Here is a 20,770-nt window from a genome sequence, read left to right as displayed (position 1 = left end):
GTCTTTCCACATCTGACTCTACAGTGCTATGACTGAGCCCTCTGTTTCTGTTAATAGTCGTAGTGCTGCAGAGTCAGGAGTGGGATGACAAGATTCATCACTTTTGTACAATCACTGCCCGATTTGTTGCTCGTTCTAAAATCCAGGACATTAGTTTTGTGTAATGAGATTGAAGTAGCAGTAAATGCTTTATAATTTGCTTTGTTGTACTTTTTTGTTACATTTCAGTGAGAACTACTTAACCTAACAATTCTTTTGAAATAATGAAATATTGCAATTATGTAGATTTTGTCCAATCTTGTCTGAATTTTGTTACAGGATAATCAATGTGGAACAGTGATTGATGTGAATATGGAGTGCACCTTGAAGATTCTGGGAACAAATTACATTCTTCATCCAGTCAACAGCAGAGACTTGCAGCATATTTGGGTGCATGATTGTCATTTTTTCCTAAATTTGCATTGATTTATATTTTTAGAACTGACTGATTTTGAGAATGCTGAATTTTTTTGTTGTAGGTAGAGCATTCCTTTATATAATCGTAAAGGTAACACTGTAGTGGTAATGTGACTATACTATCAATCCTGAGACCCATATTAGTGCTCTGGGGCACAGATTCAAATCCCACCATGGCAGCTGATGGAATTTGAATCTATTTGATAAGTCTAGAATATAAAGCTAGTCCCAGTTATTGTGGCCATGACAACAAACATCAAGTGTTGTAAAACCCCTCTTATCCACTATTGAGTGACAGAGGTGAACCCAGAGACTGTCCCCACTATCTAAAATAATGGGAAAGAGAACCGTGACTTGATTGATACAATGTGAGGAGGGGTGAAGAAAGTAAGAATGACATCACAGGAGAGTCATGAATGGTTAGGCAACTCCAGTTGGGGGACTATTTCAGCTGCAGTCATTTTGAAAAATGTAAATTTCTAAAATAGCACAGGGAAAGTGAGATGTAGGAAAAGAAGCAGATTTGTGAATAAGAGGGAAGAGTTTCTATTTTCTACTATTCACTGTTTTCAGTTAAATTATACAATAATGGACTGGGGTTGTTCCTTGGAAATTAAAGGACTGGAAGGAATGTTCCCTCTTTGTGGGGGGATCAGTAACTAGGTGGCATATCTTTAAGGTAAGGGGCAGGAGATTTACAGGGGATATAAGGAGAATGTTAAGGTGGTGGGAATCTGGAACTCCAGTAATTGTAAGGGTGGTAGAAACAGAAACCTTCATAACATTTAAGAAATATTTAGATGTATGCTTGCAATGTGAAGGCTTACAAGGCTGTGGACCAAGGGCAGGCAAATGGGATTATAAAAGGTGGTTTTTGACCAGCATAGGCTCAACAGTAAGTAAAGTAACTAAAGTTGTCATTGGCAGGGCAGTTTGACCAAGGAAAATGCCATCCTGTGCTATGTGGGGAGTCATGGACACTCCTTGTGTAGGATGTGTCACTGATTTTGAGCAGCATCTTGGGTTTGAGATACATCTGTGAAGACATTTAGGTTGATACTTCTGTTTCAGGAAAGAATATCAATACTTTAGTGATATTAATACTTTTTAGATTCATTATAATACCTTTATCTGAGAGAGATTGAGCAGCACTTTCATTGTACAAGTTTGTATTTTATAGAATAGCAAAGTGTTTTCAGGTTTTAAAGAACTTTTCTAGAAACCAAATTAACATTTGGATCTCCATTGTAATTATCATCTTTTGAATTAACTCAGTGTTTCCTTGTTTCTCAAACTTTAGTCTCAAGGAGCATACAGACACAGAAGTATTAGCAGAAATGTATATGTGCATATTGAAGTGTCACTTTGTCCTGTGAAATGTTCCACTTTTCTCACTCGATTAGCTTAAGTAATGCTTTTGTCTGCCTGATTTCTTCAAGCTGGATCCCTAAGCTAAGTGCAACTATTGTCATTCTCCTGGAATTTTTAAAATTTCGTTTCCAGGTAAATCCCAGAGTTCCGTACTATTTGGGACTGCTGATTTGGGTCCTTGGCTCATTGCTAATTATTCCCTAATTGCAGTATTGCTGCCCTACCCAACCTCTGCACAATGCGTGTAACTAAGCACAGCCTGGTCCAAAGACCCAACTGCAGTACCAGACTATGGGGTAGTTGTCAGCTGCAAAGCTCAGCAGCTATTAAGAGAATGGGTTTGGAACCTTTTCTGAACAGAGTGCTGCTGAAGAATTCTGTGGCTGGAGATGAGAATATGGGGAAAGCAGTATTTGAGATGTACATTACAATGCAAATTTAGAATGGAACTGTCATTACCATTATCCTCTCCACCACCCCCACCCCACCCTAATGCACCCCAAACCAGCATTTGCTACTTTGTCTTAGACTTAAGCATCCATCCGTTGTGGAATGGCTCCAGTACAGATGTCCTACAAGAAAATTTAGCTGGTTGGAAACCCCTACAGCCCTGTAATCCTGCATTTTCTTTTAACCTTTTGCTTCTTCTCCACCTTGCTTCTGAAACCAACAAATCACTGCCTTCAATACAATTCTCAAAGTAATGCATTCTAGATTGTAATCACTTTCATAACTATCTTTTTGTCATCTTTGATTCTTTCACAAATCACTTAACTTGTTGACCTCTGATTGTCAACAATTCGAACAATGGAAACCATTTATTTCTATCCATTCTGTCTAAAGCCCTCAGATTTTTAATACTCCAATCAAATGTGCTTAACCTCTTTAAGGAAATATCCTTCGTTTTGCCCAGTTTATTCATGCAACTGAAGTCCCTTATCCTCGGGACCAATTGTTGCCTAGTTTTGTTTCCTGAACTTTTTTTTTGCTAATGCCTTCATGTCCTTCCAAAAGTTGGGTACCTGGAATTGGACACTACTTTAATTGCAGCTGAATCAATGTTCTAAAGGTAGTTGATAATTTTCCTTTTGTACTCTATGGTTCTGTTTAAGAAATTTGGGATTCTGTATGCCTTGTTAACCACCTTGATAAACTGCATCCTTCCAAGATTTGACCTTCCAGATCCCTGATGTTAGATGGAGAATTCCTTAAATGTGTCTTCCTCAGCCTATTCACCTTCTGAATCTGAATCTGTCCACCATCAGCCCCATCCTGTTTTACCTTTGTGGTTTCATGCAGCACAGAATGATGTCCATCATACCTATGTTGACTCTTAGAAAAAGATTGACTAACCTGTCCAGTTTCCCTCCTTTTTTTCTTTCCCCATGGGCCTGAAATGTTTCAATTTCCTGCTAAGCTTAGTCTTTTTGGCTTTTTGCTGCAACTTCCGCTGCTAACTACTGTTTCAACCTGCTTGCAAATCCTAGCCCCTTCAGCAATACCGCTGAGTCTGCAGAAGCTATTCCTGGAATTAAACATCTGTTTGTACAATATCTTGTGCTCTTAAATAACATGGCTGACTCACCAAGCTGCTTTTGGAATGCATGATTATGTGGCATAATGCATTTTTTTTAAAACAAGGGGTAACACTAAATCAGAACTAACTATTTTTAAAAATGTATTAAATACTGAATGTTCTTTTGCAGCCATTTGTCTATGGTGATTACATAGCCTTTGATTGCTGGCTAGGAAAGGTTGACAACATTGTGGCCCAGCTTATCCTAAAACTATCAAACGGAGCCAGGTATCACTTATACTTTTTCATATGAATTGTGTACAGCGTTGCATAGTTGTGTAAAATGGGGCTATGGAAAGAGTGACTTGTCCTTGGATTTGGGTCTTTTATAGTGGGTTTAATTACGTAGAAGTATTATCCAGTTGACTTTCAGCGATCTAGACCAAAACCATGAAATTCAGTTTGCAGATGAATGGTGAAGTTCAATGATAAATTTGATAAAATATGTGTGTAAATATCTGGTTTAAATGATTTGAGTATTATATTTGAATAGAAGCATTTGATTCACCTTTTCAGTTTAGGATATTGTCATAGCCAACCACACTGACATTTATTGCCCATCCTCTTTGCTTTGCAAAGATAGGGCAGAATGTTGCCACTGTCGTGAACGTAGTTTCTAAACACTGCTATGTAGTAATCTAAGGATACTACAGAGCATCTTGCACATATTGAACTCTACAAGGAGATTTAGCCCCTTTGATAATAAAGAAAGAGAATTATTGTAAAGTAATTTTTTTTTGGAGTTGCCCTTCTTTCCTCATTTCCATTTAACGCAATACATTGAAACATTCACAATTTATCTAGTAGCCTTCAAGTGTGCAATTGTGTGTCTTTGACACTACCAGGAGGTGTGAACAAGTGTTTCCTTTCTCAGCCATATGCTTTATTTTACTTTACTGCAGTTAACTGTTAATATTTGGGAAGCCTCGAATCTATTTTAATTTTTTTCTCCATTCATTGCACAGAGCCAGGTACAATGTAATTAAAGACGGTCTGGTGTGACAAATATTTCATAAAAGCATTTGGAATTTGTAACCAACAATTTGTATTTCTGTAGTGCCTTTCATGATCTCAAGGCATCCCAAAGTACTTTGCAATTGTGAAGTACCTCTTGAAATGTTAAGTATAGCTTTGGGAAAAACTCACCAATTTGTGCATAGCAAAGTTCCATAAATAGCAATGGGATAAACGATCAGATACTCTGTTTGAAGGTTAAATATTGTTTAGGGCATAGAAGAGAACTTGGTACTTTCTGAAATATGCCATGGTTTCTTTCACATGTACCTAACAAAAAACAATGCCCTTGATTCTTAACATCTCAACAGAAATGGCATCTCCTGACTACAGCTATCCCTGTGCTCTATTAGCAGTGTTAATCTAGATCACAGTCTTATTTCTGGATTTAGACTTAAATCCATAATCTCTGACTCCGTTGAGAAGTGCTATTATGATTCTATGCATCAATTGCTCTGTTATTCCTCTTAATCCTATGTTAGGGGTATGTTCTATGTTTAACAAAATGCTGTTTCTCAATACTCTTTTTTTTTTTTCTTTTTGTATTTAGGTCTATTCTACTTTAATGATCCCAGTTAATACTAACATAGCCCATACTTAATGTATTAAATGATAGTCTGTTCCTCTTTTAGATGCTCAATGAGTACCAGTGATGGCAGTAAGCTTGTTGATCTTTGTCCCCATGTCAGTGACTCGGTAAGTTTGTAGTCTTTCCCTGAATGGGGAAAGATGTGGAAACTGGGGTCTTGCACTATGTATGCTAATAGATAATTATGAGTTTGGTCCTGAGTTGATTATTGACAATAGTGAGTTGAAACATTAGTTGAAAGTGTTTGATTATAGTGACTGTGTACGTGGACCTGTGCTTAGTGAGTCAGGAATGGGGATTGTAAGTATCTCTGATTGCAACTTTGTCTTGATGAGTTCCTTTCATAAAATAAAGTCCTGCTTTGATATGGTGTCTGATTTGTTAAAGACAGTGAGCTATGATTAAACAATAATCACCCTTGCATGAAACCCCCAGACCTGACCAGCGCACAATGCATGATTCACCTCTACAAGTGCATAAAATTGTACTTCTGTATAACTTTCTTCACTTCTGTTATAATTGACCTAATGCTTTACTATCAACATAGTGTGACAATGTTTGGCACATTTGACTCCCTTCATTCAATGGTTGTAAGATGATGCATACTTATTCAAAAGTTTGATCGTCCTTATAAGTGGTGATTTTACATTTATCAGACAGACAACACTTGAGCTAAAGCGCTATGATTTATTGCTGTTTTTTATCTGCAACATTTATGACTGTTCTATATGTTCCTGTGAATTGGCAGCTGTCTCTGAAAGGAGTGTCAGTGCTAATAGATAATGTTTTACTGTTCAGGCTTCAGAACTCATTACAGCCTAGATCTAAACATTGGTTAAAAACAAAATGCATTACAGAAGTGAGTTGTGACTGACCTGACTGACCTGACCTGACCTGACCTGACCTGACCTGACCTGACCTTGATAAAGCATTATTCAAATATTGAATACTATCATGGTTGGGAACTAAGGGCACCATATTGTAAGGTCCAGGGGAAAGATGCAGAAATGTTAGAACAGGAGGAGTAGCCTCAATAATTAAGGTTTCAATGGCTTCACTGGTAAGTGAATATCACAAGTGATGAGCAGGCAGTGGAGACTGTGTAGATTCTATGATTCTATAAATTAAGGATTCAACACTCTTGTGCAAGTGACTTCGTATGTTGCAGAATTTCTAGCCTCTGACCACCTCTTGTAGCCACTTAACTAGACATAAATACAGTAGCTGGAAGAGTAGGCCAGAGGCTAGAAATTGATTTTTTTTTAAATTTTACTTTGTGTACTCAAGCACAAAATACAGGAGTACAGTGAAAGTGTATAATGTCACCGCACAAAGTGCCATAGAGTCAAAGTTGTATCAGCATGGAAATGGACTCCTCAGTCTAAGTTGTCCACACTGTCCAGTTTTTCTAAAATTAATCTAGAGCCATTTGCCAGCATTTGGCCCATATTCCTCTCAACCCTTCCTGTTCATATGCCCATCCAGATGCCTTTTAAATGTTGTAATTGTACCAGCCTCCACACCACTTCCTCTGGCAGCTCATTCCATTCATGCACCACCCTGTGTGAAAAAAGTTGTTCCTTTTGGTCCCTTTTTAAATCTTTCCATTTTCACCTAAAGCCTATGCTCTTTAGTTTTGGATGCCCCACCATGGGGAAAAGCCCTTGTCTATTTACCCGATCCATGCCTGTGTGATTTTATAAACCTTCTATAAGATCACCCTCCACCTCCAAAGTTCCAGGGAAAACAGCCCCGCTGATTCAACCTCTCCCGATTAGCTCAAATTCTCCAACCCTGGCAGAATCCTTTGTAAATCTTTTCTGAACCCTTTCAAATTTCACAACATAATTCTGGTTTCTATGCTACAGGAATTACATTGTTTAGGCCACTTTTGGAATACAATGTCTTGTATTGCCACAACATGACTGCCCAACGCCTATACTCAGTGTATTGACCAGTAAAGGCAAGCATACCAAATGCCACCTTCTACCTGTCTACCTGCAACTCCACTTTCCAGAAACTATAAACCTGCATTCCAAGGTTTCTTTGTTCAGTAACACTCCCCAGAACCTTACTATTAAATGTATAAGTCCTGCTCTGATTTGCCTTTCCAAAGTGTAGCACCTTGCATTTGTACAGATTCTTAAGGTGGAAAGAAACAACAAAATTAAAAGTGAAAAATTGAATGATTATAGTACAGTGACACCTTAATTTAAAGTAGAGAAAATAAAGTTGAACGTTCAAGCATGACAGTAAGTGCTTAGGCATAGTGGGACTGCACTTTAAGGAATCCTCTCAAGACCGGATGTCTACACTGAGGCCACACTGAACCAAGACTGCCACAAACCAACAAAAGACCACTGGGCCACTGAGTCCATGCGACTGGTCACTGAAATTCCGTCCGATGAAGTTGCAAGATGCCTGCAGCAAGGAACATATCTCCTGAGTCACCAAAGCCTGTCCACCATCTACAAGGCACAGCCCACTTGCCTGGATGGGTGTAGCTCCAACATTTCAGAAGTTTGACAATATTCAGGACAAAGCTGTCTGATTGGCACTATGTCCACAGGCATTTCCTTCTCCACTGACACTGAGTAGCAGCAATATATACTGCCTGCAAGATGCATTGCAAGATTCACCAGAGCTCCTTTAAACGGCGCTTTCCAACTTGCGACTCCTTCCATTTGGAAGGACAAGGACAGCAGGTAAATGGGAACACCACCACTGATGTACATGCTCAATGCTTTAAAGGAGGAGTTTCATAATTTTTACTCAGCAACACTGGATAAAGAACAGCGATGCATTCCCAAGTCAGGATGGTGAGTTTGGAGGAAAATTTGCAGGTTGTGTTGCCCTGCTACTCTTCTAGATGGTAATAATTGTGGGTAGTGGAAGGTCCTGATGTAGAAGTGTTGGTCAATTTCTGCACACATATCTTCTAAATGGTACGCATTGCTGCTAATTGAGTGGAGAGATATTTATGCATTTGATCAAGCAGGATTCTTTGTTCTGAATGGTGTCAGGCCCTTTAAGTGTTAGAGTAGCACTCATTCAGGCAAGTGGGCAGTATTCAATCACACTCCTGACTTGTGCCTTTTAGATGGTGGCAGGTCTTGGGGAGTAAGGAGGTGAGTTATTTGTTGCAGGTTGCTAGCCTTTGACAAGCTCTTGTAGTCACATTATTCATGTGGTAGGTCCATAGGATGTTGATGTGATTGAATGTTAAGAGGTGATGATCAGGTCCTGTTGTGGTTGGTCATTGACTGGCAGTTGTCTTAATTATGAATTGCTGCTTTTTCTAAGCCTAAACCTGGATCTTCCCCAGGTCTTGCTGCAGATGGGCACGGACTGCTTCAATACTTGAAGTTGTGAATGATGCTGAACATTGGGCATTTGCTGATAATTGCACAGATTTCTGACCTTGACAGAGGGAAGGTCATTGAATCAGCTGAAGTGGCTGTGCCTAGATACTATGCTGAAGAATTCCTACTGAGATGACTAATCTTTAATCCTTGAGAAATCCCAACAATTTTTTTTTGAGGCCACCAAGTCCACATATGGACCAAGGTCAAATGGGCAAAGTCCATTTCACTCAAGGTGGCGTATCTGTGTTGAGGATGACTGCCATTTCATTTCTAACAACTTGACTGTAAATTTACCGAGACAGCTGATACTCTCGGCCAGTATCATGGTAAAGCCTATGGTGGACCTCCATTGATGGAACAAGAGATCAGATGGATGGGGATCAAAGCCTGTGGCCTGATGGTAATCTAGCAGAGGTCTTTTAAAGCTGGTGGACCCGGGCCAACCAACCCAACCACCCTGTGGCTCAACACTTCAACTCCCCCTCCCACTCCACCAAGGATATGCAGGTCTTTGGACTCCACCATCGCCAGACCACAACAGCACGACGGTTCCGCCTAGGAACCCTCCAACCACAAGGGATGAACTCGGATTTCACCAGTTTCCTCATTTCCCCTCCCCCCCCACCTTGTCTCAGTCAAATCCATCGAACTCAGCACTGCCTTTCTAACCTGCAATCTTCTTCCTGACCTCTCTGCCCCCACCCCACTCTGACCTATCACCCTCACCTTGACCTCCTTCCACCTATTGCATTTCCAACACCCCTCCCCCAAGTCCCTCCTCCCTACCTTTTATCTTAGCCTGCTGGACACACTCTCCTCATTCCTGAAGAAGGGCTTATGCCCGAAACGTCGATTCTCCTGTTCTCTGGATGCTGCCTGACCTGCTGCGCTGTTCCAGCAACACATTTTCAGCTCTGATCTCCAGCATCTGCAGACCTCACTTTCTCCTTTCTCATATCATGTCTTGTCTTGTGAATACTTGCCTTGTGAATTTTGAACGAAAACAAATACCTAGCAACTTCAAGAATGTGACAGTTATAACCATCTTTCAGAAAGGATGTAAATCATTCTCTAGAAACATATTTTATTTATTTGCAGGTTGCTGACATGACTCACCTGACCAGTATTTATTGCCCATCCCTAATTGCTCAGAGGGCCTTTGAGCATCAATCACATTGCTGTGGGTCTTGAATCACAAGTAGGCCGAACCAGGTGAAGATTGCAGATTTCCTTCCCTGAAGGACATTAGTGAGCCAAATGGGTTTTTCAGACAATTGCCATGGTTCATGGTCATCGTTACACTCTTGACACACAGACCGAGATCCAATATACTGGTCACTACAACAAACTACTGGAACCGGCAACGAGAAGCAGCAGGAATGGAACCAGATAAATTCCAGAATACCCAGTACAGCAGCGCTTCATTGGAGGCTCCAAAGCCCCGAAGATGTCACCTAGATATGGGACAAAACATCTACAAATCAACTTACCAGCTTGGCGAGCATACCCACAAGTATGGCTGCTCTTAATCCCAGATTTTTTTTGTTGAATCAAATTTCACCATCTGCCTGTGTCCCCAGGACATTATCTGGCTCTCTGGAGTAATAGCTGAAAATGTGTTGCTGGAACAGCGCAGCAGGTCAGGCAGCATCCAGGGAACAGGAGAATCGACGTTTCGGGCATAAGCCCTTCTTCAGAAATGAGGAAAGTGTGTCCAGCAGGCTAAGATAAAAGGTAGGGAGGAGGGACTTGGGGGAGGGGCGTCGGAAATGCGATAGGTGGAAAGAGGTCAAGGTGAGGGTGATAGGTCAGACTGGGGTGGGGGCGGAGGGGTCAGGAAGAAGATTGCAGGTTAGGAAGGCGGTGCTGAATTCGAGGGATTTGACTGAGACAAGGTGGGGGGAGGGGAAATGAGGAAACTGGTGAAATCCGAGTTCATCCCTTGTGGTTGGAGGGTTCCTAGGCGGAAGATGAGGTGCTCTTCCTCCAACCGTCGTGTTGTTGTGGTCTGGCGATGCGTCGATTCTCCTGTTCCCTGGATGCTGCCTGACCTGCTGCGCTGTTCCAGCAACACATTTTCAGCTCTGATCTCCAGCATCTGCAGACCTCACTTTCTCCTTCTCTGGAGTAATAGCCTAACGATAATGCTGTAAAGTATTTACCTCTTGGCCATAGCAGGGGAAAACTTGGCTCATTCTCTTGAACTGACAAAATGATCTGTTAAAAATGTGGGTTTTGGATTTTGCGGTGAAACATACAAGAATCTTTGTCATATGAATCCAAGAGAAATGTCAAGAGTATGATCAGGGAATTTTTGTTTTTTTTTCCTCATTCTGCCTGTCCAACCATATCCACTTCAGTGGATGACTGTAGTGTTATTTCCTACTCTACACTAGATTTGCATGCTATCCTTGATCTCCAATTCTGGGCACAAATGTGGCTGGTTCCTGTATGTTGCTAAAAGAATACTTGTATCAACCCATACCTGGCCAGTCAAATATTCCTCCCACTATGTTGGAGACAGTATGGAATGTATTGTACTGTTCATATCTAGGCAGCTACCTCTTCTCCAAAGGTTACCATTAATCTGTAGATCAATACAAGTCAACACAAATCTTATTGTATGAAAAGGTTTTCACCACACTCTTGCACTGTATTGAGACCTGGACTCTACATCAGCAGCATATAAGAAATTCTACCAGAAATTGCCTTTGCTGCATTCAGTGTGCACACAGTGGAACAAAAATTACTGACCTTCAAACTTACTCTGCAAGTGCTTTGGCAAGTTATCTACAAAGCTGAAAATGTGTTTCTGGAAAAGCACAGCAGGTCAGGCAGCATCCAAGGAGCAGGAGAATCGACGTTTCGGGCATGATCCCTTTTTCAGGGATTCCTGAAGAAGGGCTCATGCCCAAAATGTCGTTTCTCCTCCTTGGATGCTGCCTGACCTGCGCTTTTCCCAGTAACACATTTTCAGCTCTGATCTCCAGCATCTGCAGTCCTCACTTTCTCCCAAAGCACCTGCAAAATCAATCGTTACAATGGACTGGACAATGTATAGGTAGTTGAAGGATACTTAATGCAAACATGTATATGGTGTTTTGCCTGGTTATTCCTGGAGAGGTCATGAAAGTTAATGAAATTATATAAATACTTAAATTTTAACAGTTTACTTGTCTTTTAAATACAAGTTGTTAGCACACACCAGATTTTCTGTGCTTAATTAGAATTGCCATTTTCTGCAGCTTCCCCTATGCACATTTGTGCATACAGAGATATGGATGGGTATACAAAACAAATGGCATTTGCCCGAAACGTCGATTTTGAAGCTCCTTGGATGCTGCCTGAACTGCTGTGCTCTTCCAGCACCACTAATCCAGATTCTGGTTTCCAGCATCTGCAGTCATTGTTTTTACCCCTTACAAAACAAATAGATGTTGTGGGTGGAGGAAAAGACTGGAAGATAATTCAGTGGTTCATAGGGATTTCGGATGTGATCCTTTTCTAGCTTGTTGCTGCTCATCCATGTTACTTCTCCAGTATTTTCACATTGTTGCAAGAGGCACAAGGTCACTGGTTCACAACTTGTTAAAAGCCACAGCCTACAACAATCGGTGAGGGAAAATAAAATGTCTTTCAGGCTTCATGGTTTTTTAACTGCAGAGTAGAGGACCACTTCCTTTTTGGAGGTCCAATGACCTTTTTTTTTCTCCCAAGCATTCATGCCCATGAGCTGTTCAGCTATCTAGGAGCCAATAACATCATTATTGTCAGGCAGAAAACCTTTGTCATTTGTCTATGGAATCATGACCAGTGGTTAGTCAGTTATCTGTGAGACAAATCTTTTTTTTAATTGTACACTTTTGGGCTTCAGCTGGTTTGCAGTAGCCTCCCAATGTGCTTTAACAAACTGCACTTTAAATAGTACTTACGATGTGTCAGGTATTTTTGCTTTGATAAAGTGTTTTTAAAGCTGCCTTTTTTCCCATGTTCAAACCACAACCAAAAATACAGACAAGTAAACAAAACAGTCTTTACAGTACAAACATATGAATCATGAACAGGAGAAAGTCCTTCAACCCTTCAAGGTTTACTCTGCGATTCAATGAGATCATAGTTGGTTTGATTATAACCTCGAATCACAAGTTCCTGCTTACCCTTGATAACATTTCACACCCTTGCTTAACAAGCATCTGTCCACCTTTGCCTTAAAAATATTTCAGGATTACCACCTTTCGAGGAAGAACGTTCCAAATCCATGATGGGTTTAAGAGGGGTTTAAAAAAAAGTTTTAAATGGGTGATTCCTAGTTAATAAACAGTAATCCATAAGAGAAAATGTCCTCTTTAAAACCACCTTGTCAAAATCTCTCATGATCTTACAATTAAATTACCTCTTGTACCTCAATTCCAATGGGTTCAAACACAGCTTGTCAAACCTTCTCACCCCCCACCTTACAATTCCAAGTGTTAGTCTTGAGACCTTCTGGTAATTGCACTTGAGGCAGTTCAGTCCTTTCCTAAGGAGACCGATACAAACCACAGCACTTCAGATGTGATACCATTAGGAACCTGTATAACCTTCCTACTTTTGTAGTCCTTTCCCCTTGTGAAAAATAACATTGTTAGCTGGTTCGTTTGACAATAATGCTCTATTACTTATCTTAATAACGTGCTGTCCCTGCATACTAACATTTTGTGAAAAATGCACAAGAACACCCAGATCTGTTTCCATTTGAGCTCTGAATTCTCATCATTTAGATAATATGCTTTAAGTTAACTAGCTTGTAGTTCCTTGCTTTGTCTCCTTTCTAGAATAAAGGTGTTAAACTTGCTGTCTTCCAATCTAATGGGCCCTTCCTTATCAAGGAAGTTTGTGAAAGTTTAAAATCAACACCTAAACTCTCTTCTTAGCCATTTCTTTTAAGACCATAGGATGAAGGCATTCAGCACCCAGGCACTTGTCTGCTCGCAGTTACAACAATTTACTCAGCACCATTCCTCTGGTAATTTTGATTTTTCCTGAGTTCCTCCCTTATTTGCTGATTTTTATCCCTGCTTCTGCAATATTATTTGTATCCCGGACAGTGAAGACTGATGTAAAATACTTGTTTAATTATAGATGTAGGTTTGCTTGCTGAGCTGCAAGGTTCATTTTCAGATGTTTTGTCACCATACTAGGTAACATAATCAGTGAGCCTCTGGATGAGGCACTGATGGTATGGCCCACTTTCTATTTCAATAAGACCGACTTCCAAACAAATGAAACCAGATGGATCCAACACACCACACTTCCACGGATTACCTAAAATTCACAAACCACAAGCCCCCCCGACCAATAATCTCGTTACCTGGAACACCAATTTATAGATTGGCTAAGGGGCTACACTAAAGGCTAAAGCACTTAGTAGAAGACTCATGCCACTCCATGCACTCCACCCTAGAATTCCTGAAGACCACCAAAGGTACCAAGATAGCGGTTGAAATAATGGTCCCCTTTGACATAGGGCCCCTGTTCGCATCCATTGACATCAACCTGGCCAAGGAAACACTGACTACATTAGAAGAATCAAAGACACATCCACCAAACACCACCAACTTCATCAGCAAGGACAATATCATCGAGTTAATGAACCTATGCTTTAGCACAAACTTCATCTTCAACAACAAGACCTCTAGACAAACCAATGGAACACCCACGGCATCTCTAATATCTGGGTTCTTAACAGATGCAGTAATGCAGAGACTCGAACAAACGGTTCTGCCAACCATCCAACCCAAACTTCGGATCCGCGACGTGGATGACACCTTCGTCATCACTAAACAAAACAAATTAAAGGCAACTTTCAAGACCATTAATAATACCCTTACTAGCATAAAATTCACAGAGGAGGAAAATAACACCAAACTGCCATTCCTAGATGTTGCGGTAGAGCAAACAGCCAATGGGGAACTTCAAACCAATGTCTACAGGAAAACAACACCTACGGACCAAATACTGAACTAAAGGAGCAATCATCCCAACATCCACAAATGAAGCTGCATTACAACATTATTCCAATGAGCCACCACACCCTGTAGCACAGAGGAACTACGCAGAACAGAAGAAAATAACCTATACCATGTATTCAAAAAGAACGTGTACCCAATGAACACAGTCCGCTGATTTCTCAGCAACAAATGCAAACAAACAGTCAAAACGCGTCCAGCAACCATAGCCACTCTCCCTTACATTAGACATCTTGGAAATGATTGCTAGACTATCAGACCTCTTGGCATCATGGAAGCCCACAAACCCACCAACACACTAAAACAGCAGCTAATTAACTTGAAAGACCCCATGCAGATAACAAGCAAAGCTATTTCATTTACAAAATACCTTGCAAGAACTGTGACAAACCGGCAGAAAACTAGTAACAGGATATATGAACATCCAACTAGCCACAAAAAGACATGACCCACTCTCTCTATCCTTAGACAGATGAGGAAGGACACACTTCTTCGACTGGGACAACACATCCATCCTAGGACAAGCAAAACAGGACACGTGAGAATTTCTAGAAGCATGGCATTCCAACCTCAACTCTTTCACCAAACACATTGACTTGGATCCCGTTTACCACCACAGGGTGTGGTGGCTCATTGGAATAATGTTGTAATGCAGCTTCATTTGTGGATGTTGGGATGATTGCTCCTTTAGTTCAGTATTTGGTCCGTAGGTGTTGTTTTCCTGTAGACATTGGTTTGAAGTTCCCCATTGGCTGTTTGCTCTACCGCTCAAGTTCGTTAGATGGGTCAGTGTTTGTCCAATGTGTGCAGGAGGGTTTCCTGACACAATATGTAGATAGGCCAACAAGAGGTGAGGCCATACTGGATTTGGTTCTGGGTAACGAACCAGGCCAGGTGTTAGAATTAGAGGTAGGTGAGCACTTTGGGGACAGTGACCACAATTCGGTGACTTTTACTCTAGTGATGGAGAGGGATAAGTGTGCACTACAGGGCAAGAGTTATAGATGGGGGCAGGGAAATTATGATGCTGTGAGGCATGACTTAGGATGTGTGTCCTGGAAAAGTAAGCTTCAAGGCAAGGGTGTAATTGATATGTGGAGCTTGTTCAAGGAGCAACTATTGAGTGTCCTTGATAAGTATGTACCTGTCAGGCAGGGAGGAAAGGGTCGTGTGAGGGAGCCGTGGTTTAATAAGGAATTGGAATCCCTTGTTAAATGGAAGAGGGCGGCCTATGTAAAGATGAGACGTGAAGGTTCAATTGGGGCGATTGAGAGTTATAAGGTAGCCAGGAAGGACCTGAAGAGAGAGCTAAGAGCAGCAAGGAGGGGACATGAAAGGTCCTTAGTTGGTAGGATTAGGGAAAACCCTAAGGCTTTCTATAGGTATGTCAGGAATAAAAGAATGACTAGGGTAGGAATAGGTCCAGTCAAGGATAGTAGTGGGAAGTTGCGTGTGGAGGCTGAAGAGATTGGGGAGACACTGAATGAATACTTTTCGTCAGTATTCAATCAGGAACAGGACATTGTTGTCAATGTGAGTACTGAGTCACAATTAAGTAGAATGGATGGCTTTGAGGTATGTAGAGAAGAGGTGTTGGAAATTCTGGAAAGGGTGAAAATAGATAAGTCCCCTGGGCCTGATGGCATTTATCCGAGGATTCTCTGGGAAGCAAGGGAGGAGATTGCAGAGCCATTGGCCTTGATTTTTATGTCCTCGTTGTCTACAGGAGTAGTGCCAGAAGATTGGAGGCTAGCAAATGTGGTTCCCTTGTTCAAGAAGGGGAGTTAGGGATAACCCTAGTAACTATAGGCCGGTGAGTCTCACTTCTGTTGTGGGCAAAGTCTTAGAGAGAATTGTAAGGGATAGGATTTATGAACATCTGGATAGGAATAATGTGATCAAGGATAGTCAGCATGGTTTTGTGAAGGGCAGGTCGTGCCTCACAAACCTTATTGAATTCTTTGAGAAGGTGACTAAGGAGGTGGACGAGGGGAGAGCGGTAGATGTGGTGTATATGGATTTTAGTAAGGCGTTTGATAAGGTTCCCCATGGTAGACTACTGCAAAAAATACGGAGGTATGGCATTGAGGGTGAGTTGGAGGTTTGGATTAGGAGTTGGCTGGCTGGAAGAAGACAGAGGGTAGTAGTTGATGGCAAAGGTTCATCTTGGAGTGCCGTCACTAGCGGTGTTCCGCAAGGATCTGTTTTGGGACCATTGCTGTTTGTCATTTTTATAAATGACCTGGTGAGCAAGTTTGCGGATGATACGAAAGTCGGAGGAGTTGTAGAGAGTGAGGAAGGATGTGTCAGGTTACAGCGGGATATAGATAAGCTGCAGAACTGGGCAGAAAGGTGGCAAATGGAGTTCAATGTAGGTAAGTGTGAGGTGATTCACTTTGGTAAGAGTAACAAAAAGATGGGGTACTGGGCTAACGGTCGGATACTTGGTAGTGTGGATGAGCAGAGGGATCTTGGTGTCCATGTACACAAATCTTTGAAAGTTGCCACCCAGGTAAATAGTGCGGTGAAGAAGGCATATGGCGTACTGGCTTTTATTGGTAGAGGAATTGAGTTCCGGAGTCCTGAGGTCATGTTGCAGTTGTATAAGACTCTGGTGCGGCCGCATCTGGAGTATTGTGTGCAGTTTTGGTCGCCATACTATAGGAAGGATGTGGAGGCACTGGAACGGGTGCAGAGGAGGTTTACCAGGATGTTGCCTGGTATGGTAGAAAGATCGTATGAGGAAAGGCTGAGGCACTTGGGGTTGTTTTCATTGGAGAAAAGAAGGTTTAGGGGTGACTTGATAGAGGTGTATAAGATGATTAGGGGTTTAGATAGGGTCGACAGTGAGAATCTTTTTCCACGTATGGAGTCAGCTATTACAAGGGGGCATAGCTTTAAATTAAGGGGGGTAGGTATAGGACAGATGTTAGGGGTAGGTTCTTTACTCAGCGAGTCGTGAGTTCATGGAATGCCCTGCCAATAGCAGTGGTGGACTCTCCCTCATTATGGGCATTTAAGCGGGCATTGGATAGGCATATGGAGGATAGTGGGCTAGTGTAGGTTAGGTGGGCTTGGATCGGCGCAACATCGAGGGCCAAAGGGCCTGTACTGCGCTGTATTCTTCTATGTTCTATGTTCTAAGAACAAGAAATGGCATCACCACAGGAAAGTACCCACGGAAACCTAAACCCATAAATAGAAAGCATACTACCAGTGCTTCACCGGAGGCTCACTGATGTTACCTAGTGTGGTGACAAAATGTCTGAAAATGAACCTTGCAGCTCAGTGAGGAAACTTACATTCAGAACCTCAACCTGAGCTACAAATCTTCTCAATACTCACAAACTTGTTCAACTAATCTGGAATTTCCCTATATTTTCCATCAACTTTAATGCTCACTTTGTTGAGTTTGTAAATGTTTCAATGAATATTTTAAAAATGTTTTTAGATCTCTCCCTCTTTTGTCATTCTTTGTTTTATATTTGATAGGCTATGCATCAGAATCAAATCTATCTTTGCACAACCGTTTACTTTTTTTTCTTTTAGTTTGATAGTATCTCTAACCTCTCTAGTTAACGACTGTATTAGGCAAGAACTTGGAGGCAGATGGTCGCAGGTAAAGGGGCGGCTGGAAAATGGGAAGCCTTCAGAAATGAGATAACGGGAATTCAGAGAAAGTATATTCCTGTTAGGGTGAAAGGAAAGGCTGCTAGGTATAGGGAATGCTGGATAACTAAAGAAATTGAGGGTTTGGTTAAGAAAATGAAGGAAGCAAATGTAAGGTATAGACAGGATAGATTGAGTGAATCCGTAGAAGAGTATAAAGGCAGTCGGAGGATACTTAAAAGGGAAATCAGGAGGGCAAAAAGGGGACATGGGATAGCTTTGGCAAATAGAATTAAGGAGAATCCAAAGAGTTTTTACAAATACATTAAGGACAAACTGGTAACTAGGGAGAGAATAGGGCCCCTCAAAGATCAGCAAGGCAGCCTTTGTGTGGAGCCTCAGAAAATGGGGGAGATACTAAACGAGTATTTTGCATCAGTATTTAATATGGAAAAGGATATGGAAGATATAGACTGTAGGGAAATAGTTGGTGACATCTTGCAAAATGTCCATATTACAGGTGAGGTAAAAACAATGACTGCAGATGCTGGAAACCAGATTCTGGATTAGTGGTGCTGGAAGAGCACAGCAGTTCAGGCAGCATCCGAGGAGCACCCTAACCCTAACCCATATGAGGCAGTGCTGGATGCCTTGAAATGGGTAAAGGTGGATAAATCCCCAGGACCTGATCAGGTGTACCCTAGAACTCTGTGGGAAGCTAGAGAAGTGATTGCTGGGCCTCTTGCTGAGATATTTGTATCATCGATAGTAACAGGGGAGGTGCCGGAAGACTGGAGATTGGCAAATGTGGTGCCACTGTTTAAGAAGGGTGCTGAGGACAATCCAGGGAACTATAGACCAGTGAGCCTGACGTCGGTGATGGGCAAGTTGTTGGAGGGAATCCTGAGGGACAGGATGTACATGTATTTGGAAAAGCAGGGATTGATTAGGGATAGTCAACATGGCTTTGTGCATAGGAATTTATTTCTCTCAAACTTGACTGAGTTTTTTGAAGAAGTAACAAAGAGGATTGATGAGGGCAGAGCGGTCGATGTGACCTATACGGACTTCAGTAAGGTGTTTGACAAGGTTCCCCATGGGAGACTGATTAGCAAGGTTAGATCTCATGGAATACAGGGAGAACTCTCCATTTGGATACAGAACTGGCTCAAAGGTAGAAGACAGAGGGTGGTGGTGGAGGATTGTTTTTCAGGCTGGAGGACTGTGACCAGTGGAGTGCCACAAGGATCAGTGCTGGGTCCTCTACTTTTTGTCATTTACATAAATGATTTGGATGCAGGCATAAGAGGTACAGTTAGTAAGCTTGCAAATGACACCAAAATTGGAGGTGTAGTGGACAAGTGAAGGTTACCTCCGATTACAAGAAGATCTTGACCAGATGGGCCAATGGGCTGAGAAGTGGCAGGTGGAGTTTAATTCTGATAAATCCGAGGTGCTGCATTTTGGGAAAGCAAATCTTAGCAGGGCTTATACACTTAATGGTCAGGTGCTAGGGAGTGTTGCTGAACAAAGAGACTTTGGAGTACAGGTTCATAGCTCCTTGAAAGTGAAGTCGCAGGTAGATAGGATAGTGAAGAAGGTGTTTGGTATGCTTTCCTTTATTGGTCAGAGTATTGAGTACAGGAGTTGGGAGGTCATGTTGCGGCTGTACAGGACATTGGTTAGGCCACTGTTGGAATATTGCGTGCAATTCTGGTCCCTTATCGGAAAGATGTTGTGAAAGGGTTCAGAAAAGATTTACAAGGATGTTGCCAGGGTTGGAGGATTTGAGCTACAGGGAGAGGCTGAACAGGCTGGGGCTGTTTTCCCTGGAGCGTCTGAGGCTGAGGGGTGATCTTTTGGAGAGGTTTATAAAATCATGATGGCCATGGATAGGGTAAATAGACAAAGTCTTTTTCCTGGGGTCGGGGAGTCCAGAACAGAGAGCATAGTTTTAGAGTGAGAGGGAAAAGATATAAAAGAGACCTAAGGGGCAACATTTTCATGCGGATGGTGGTACATGTATGGAAGGAGCTGCCAGAGGATGTGGTGGAGGCTGGTACAATTGCAACATTTTAAGAGGCATTTGGGTGGGCATATGATTAGGAAGGGTTGGGAGGGATATGGGTTGAGTGCTGACAGGTGGGACTAGATTGGGTTGGGATATCTGATCGGTATGGATGGGTCGGACGGAAGTGTCTGTTTCCATGCTGTTCGTCTCTGACTCCATGACAGATGGTGGGGTCATTGCCTTGGATGTTTCTTACTTATTAGATTATACCTATTTTGTACATTCTGAAATGTTCTGTTAAATGTCTGCCCCTATATCTCAATTGAGATATTCGTCAACCTAGTTTTCCAGTTTACTTTAACCAACTTTGTTTCCATGTCCTCATAAATGCTCTTATTTAAATTTTAAGAAGTCTCTGACCTACTCGCCTGTCCCTCGAACCAAACTTAAAATTCAACCTGGTAGCCAAGACACCTTCAGCGAGGTAATTCATTAATCCTGTCTGTACCGCATTATCTGCTGTCTGGATCATGCTATTTTTATTTTTTTGGGGAAGCGATGGCCTGGTGATTATTATCATTGGATTGTTAATCCAGAGAGCCAGGTAATTTTCTAGGACCCAGGTTCAAATCCTACCACGGCAGATGGTGGAATTTGAATGCAATAAAAAGATCTAGAATTTGGACTTCTCTAATGATCATGAGACCATTGTCAATTGTTGGAAAAACCCATCTGGTTCAGTGCATTTTAGGGGAGGAAACTGCTTGTCTT

The 20,770-nt window shown here is 41.7% G+C and overlaps 1 protein-coding gene across 5 annotated transcripts in view; it reads left to right on the top strand.

Moving 5' to 3' along the window:
* Window positions 1–20,770, top strand: part of ube2o (ubiquitin-conjugating enzyme E2O) — a 174,447-nt gene that overhangs the window by 36,109 nt on the left and 117,568 nt on the right. For 3 of the 5 annotated variants that reach the window (XM_043715202.2, XM_043715200.2, XM_043715203.2), the window contains exons 3-6: window positions 319–429; window positions 3,534–3,631; window positions 5,050–5,113; window positions 20,409–20,483. In XM_043715202.2, coding sequence (XP_043571137.1) covers window positions 319–429; window positions 3,534–3,631; window positions 5,050–5,113; window positions 20,409–20,483 — 348 coding nt within the window. Of the gene's footprint in view, window positions 1–318; window positions 430–3,533; window positions 3,632–5,049; window positions 5,114–20,408; window positions 20,484–20,770 lie in introns of those variants that run through there. The other 2 variants (XM_043715201.2, XM_088000799.1) reach the window with 2 other exon arrangements.

This window comes from Chiloscyllium plagiosum, unplaced genomic scaffold (genome assembly GCF_037043375.1).
Source record: "Chiloscyllium plagiosum isolate Xiang-an unplaced genomic scaffold, Cpla_swu_hap1 HiC_scaffold_25, whole genome shotgun sequence".
Taxonomy (NCBI): Eukaryota; Metazoa; Chordata; class Chondrichthyes; order Orectolobiformes; family Hemiscylliidae; genus Chiloscyllium; species Chiloscyllium plagiosum.
The sequence above is the reverse complement of the archived record's forward strand: the minus strand, read 5'-3'. Positions and strand labels throughout refer to the sequence as shown.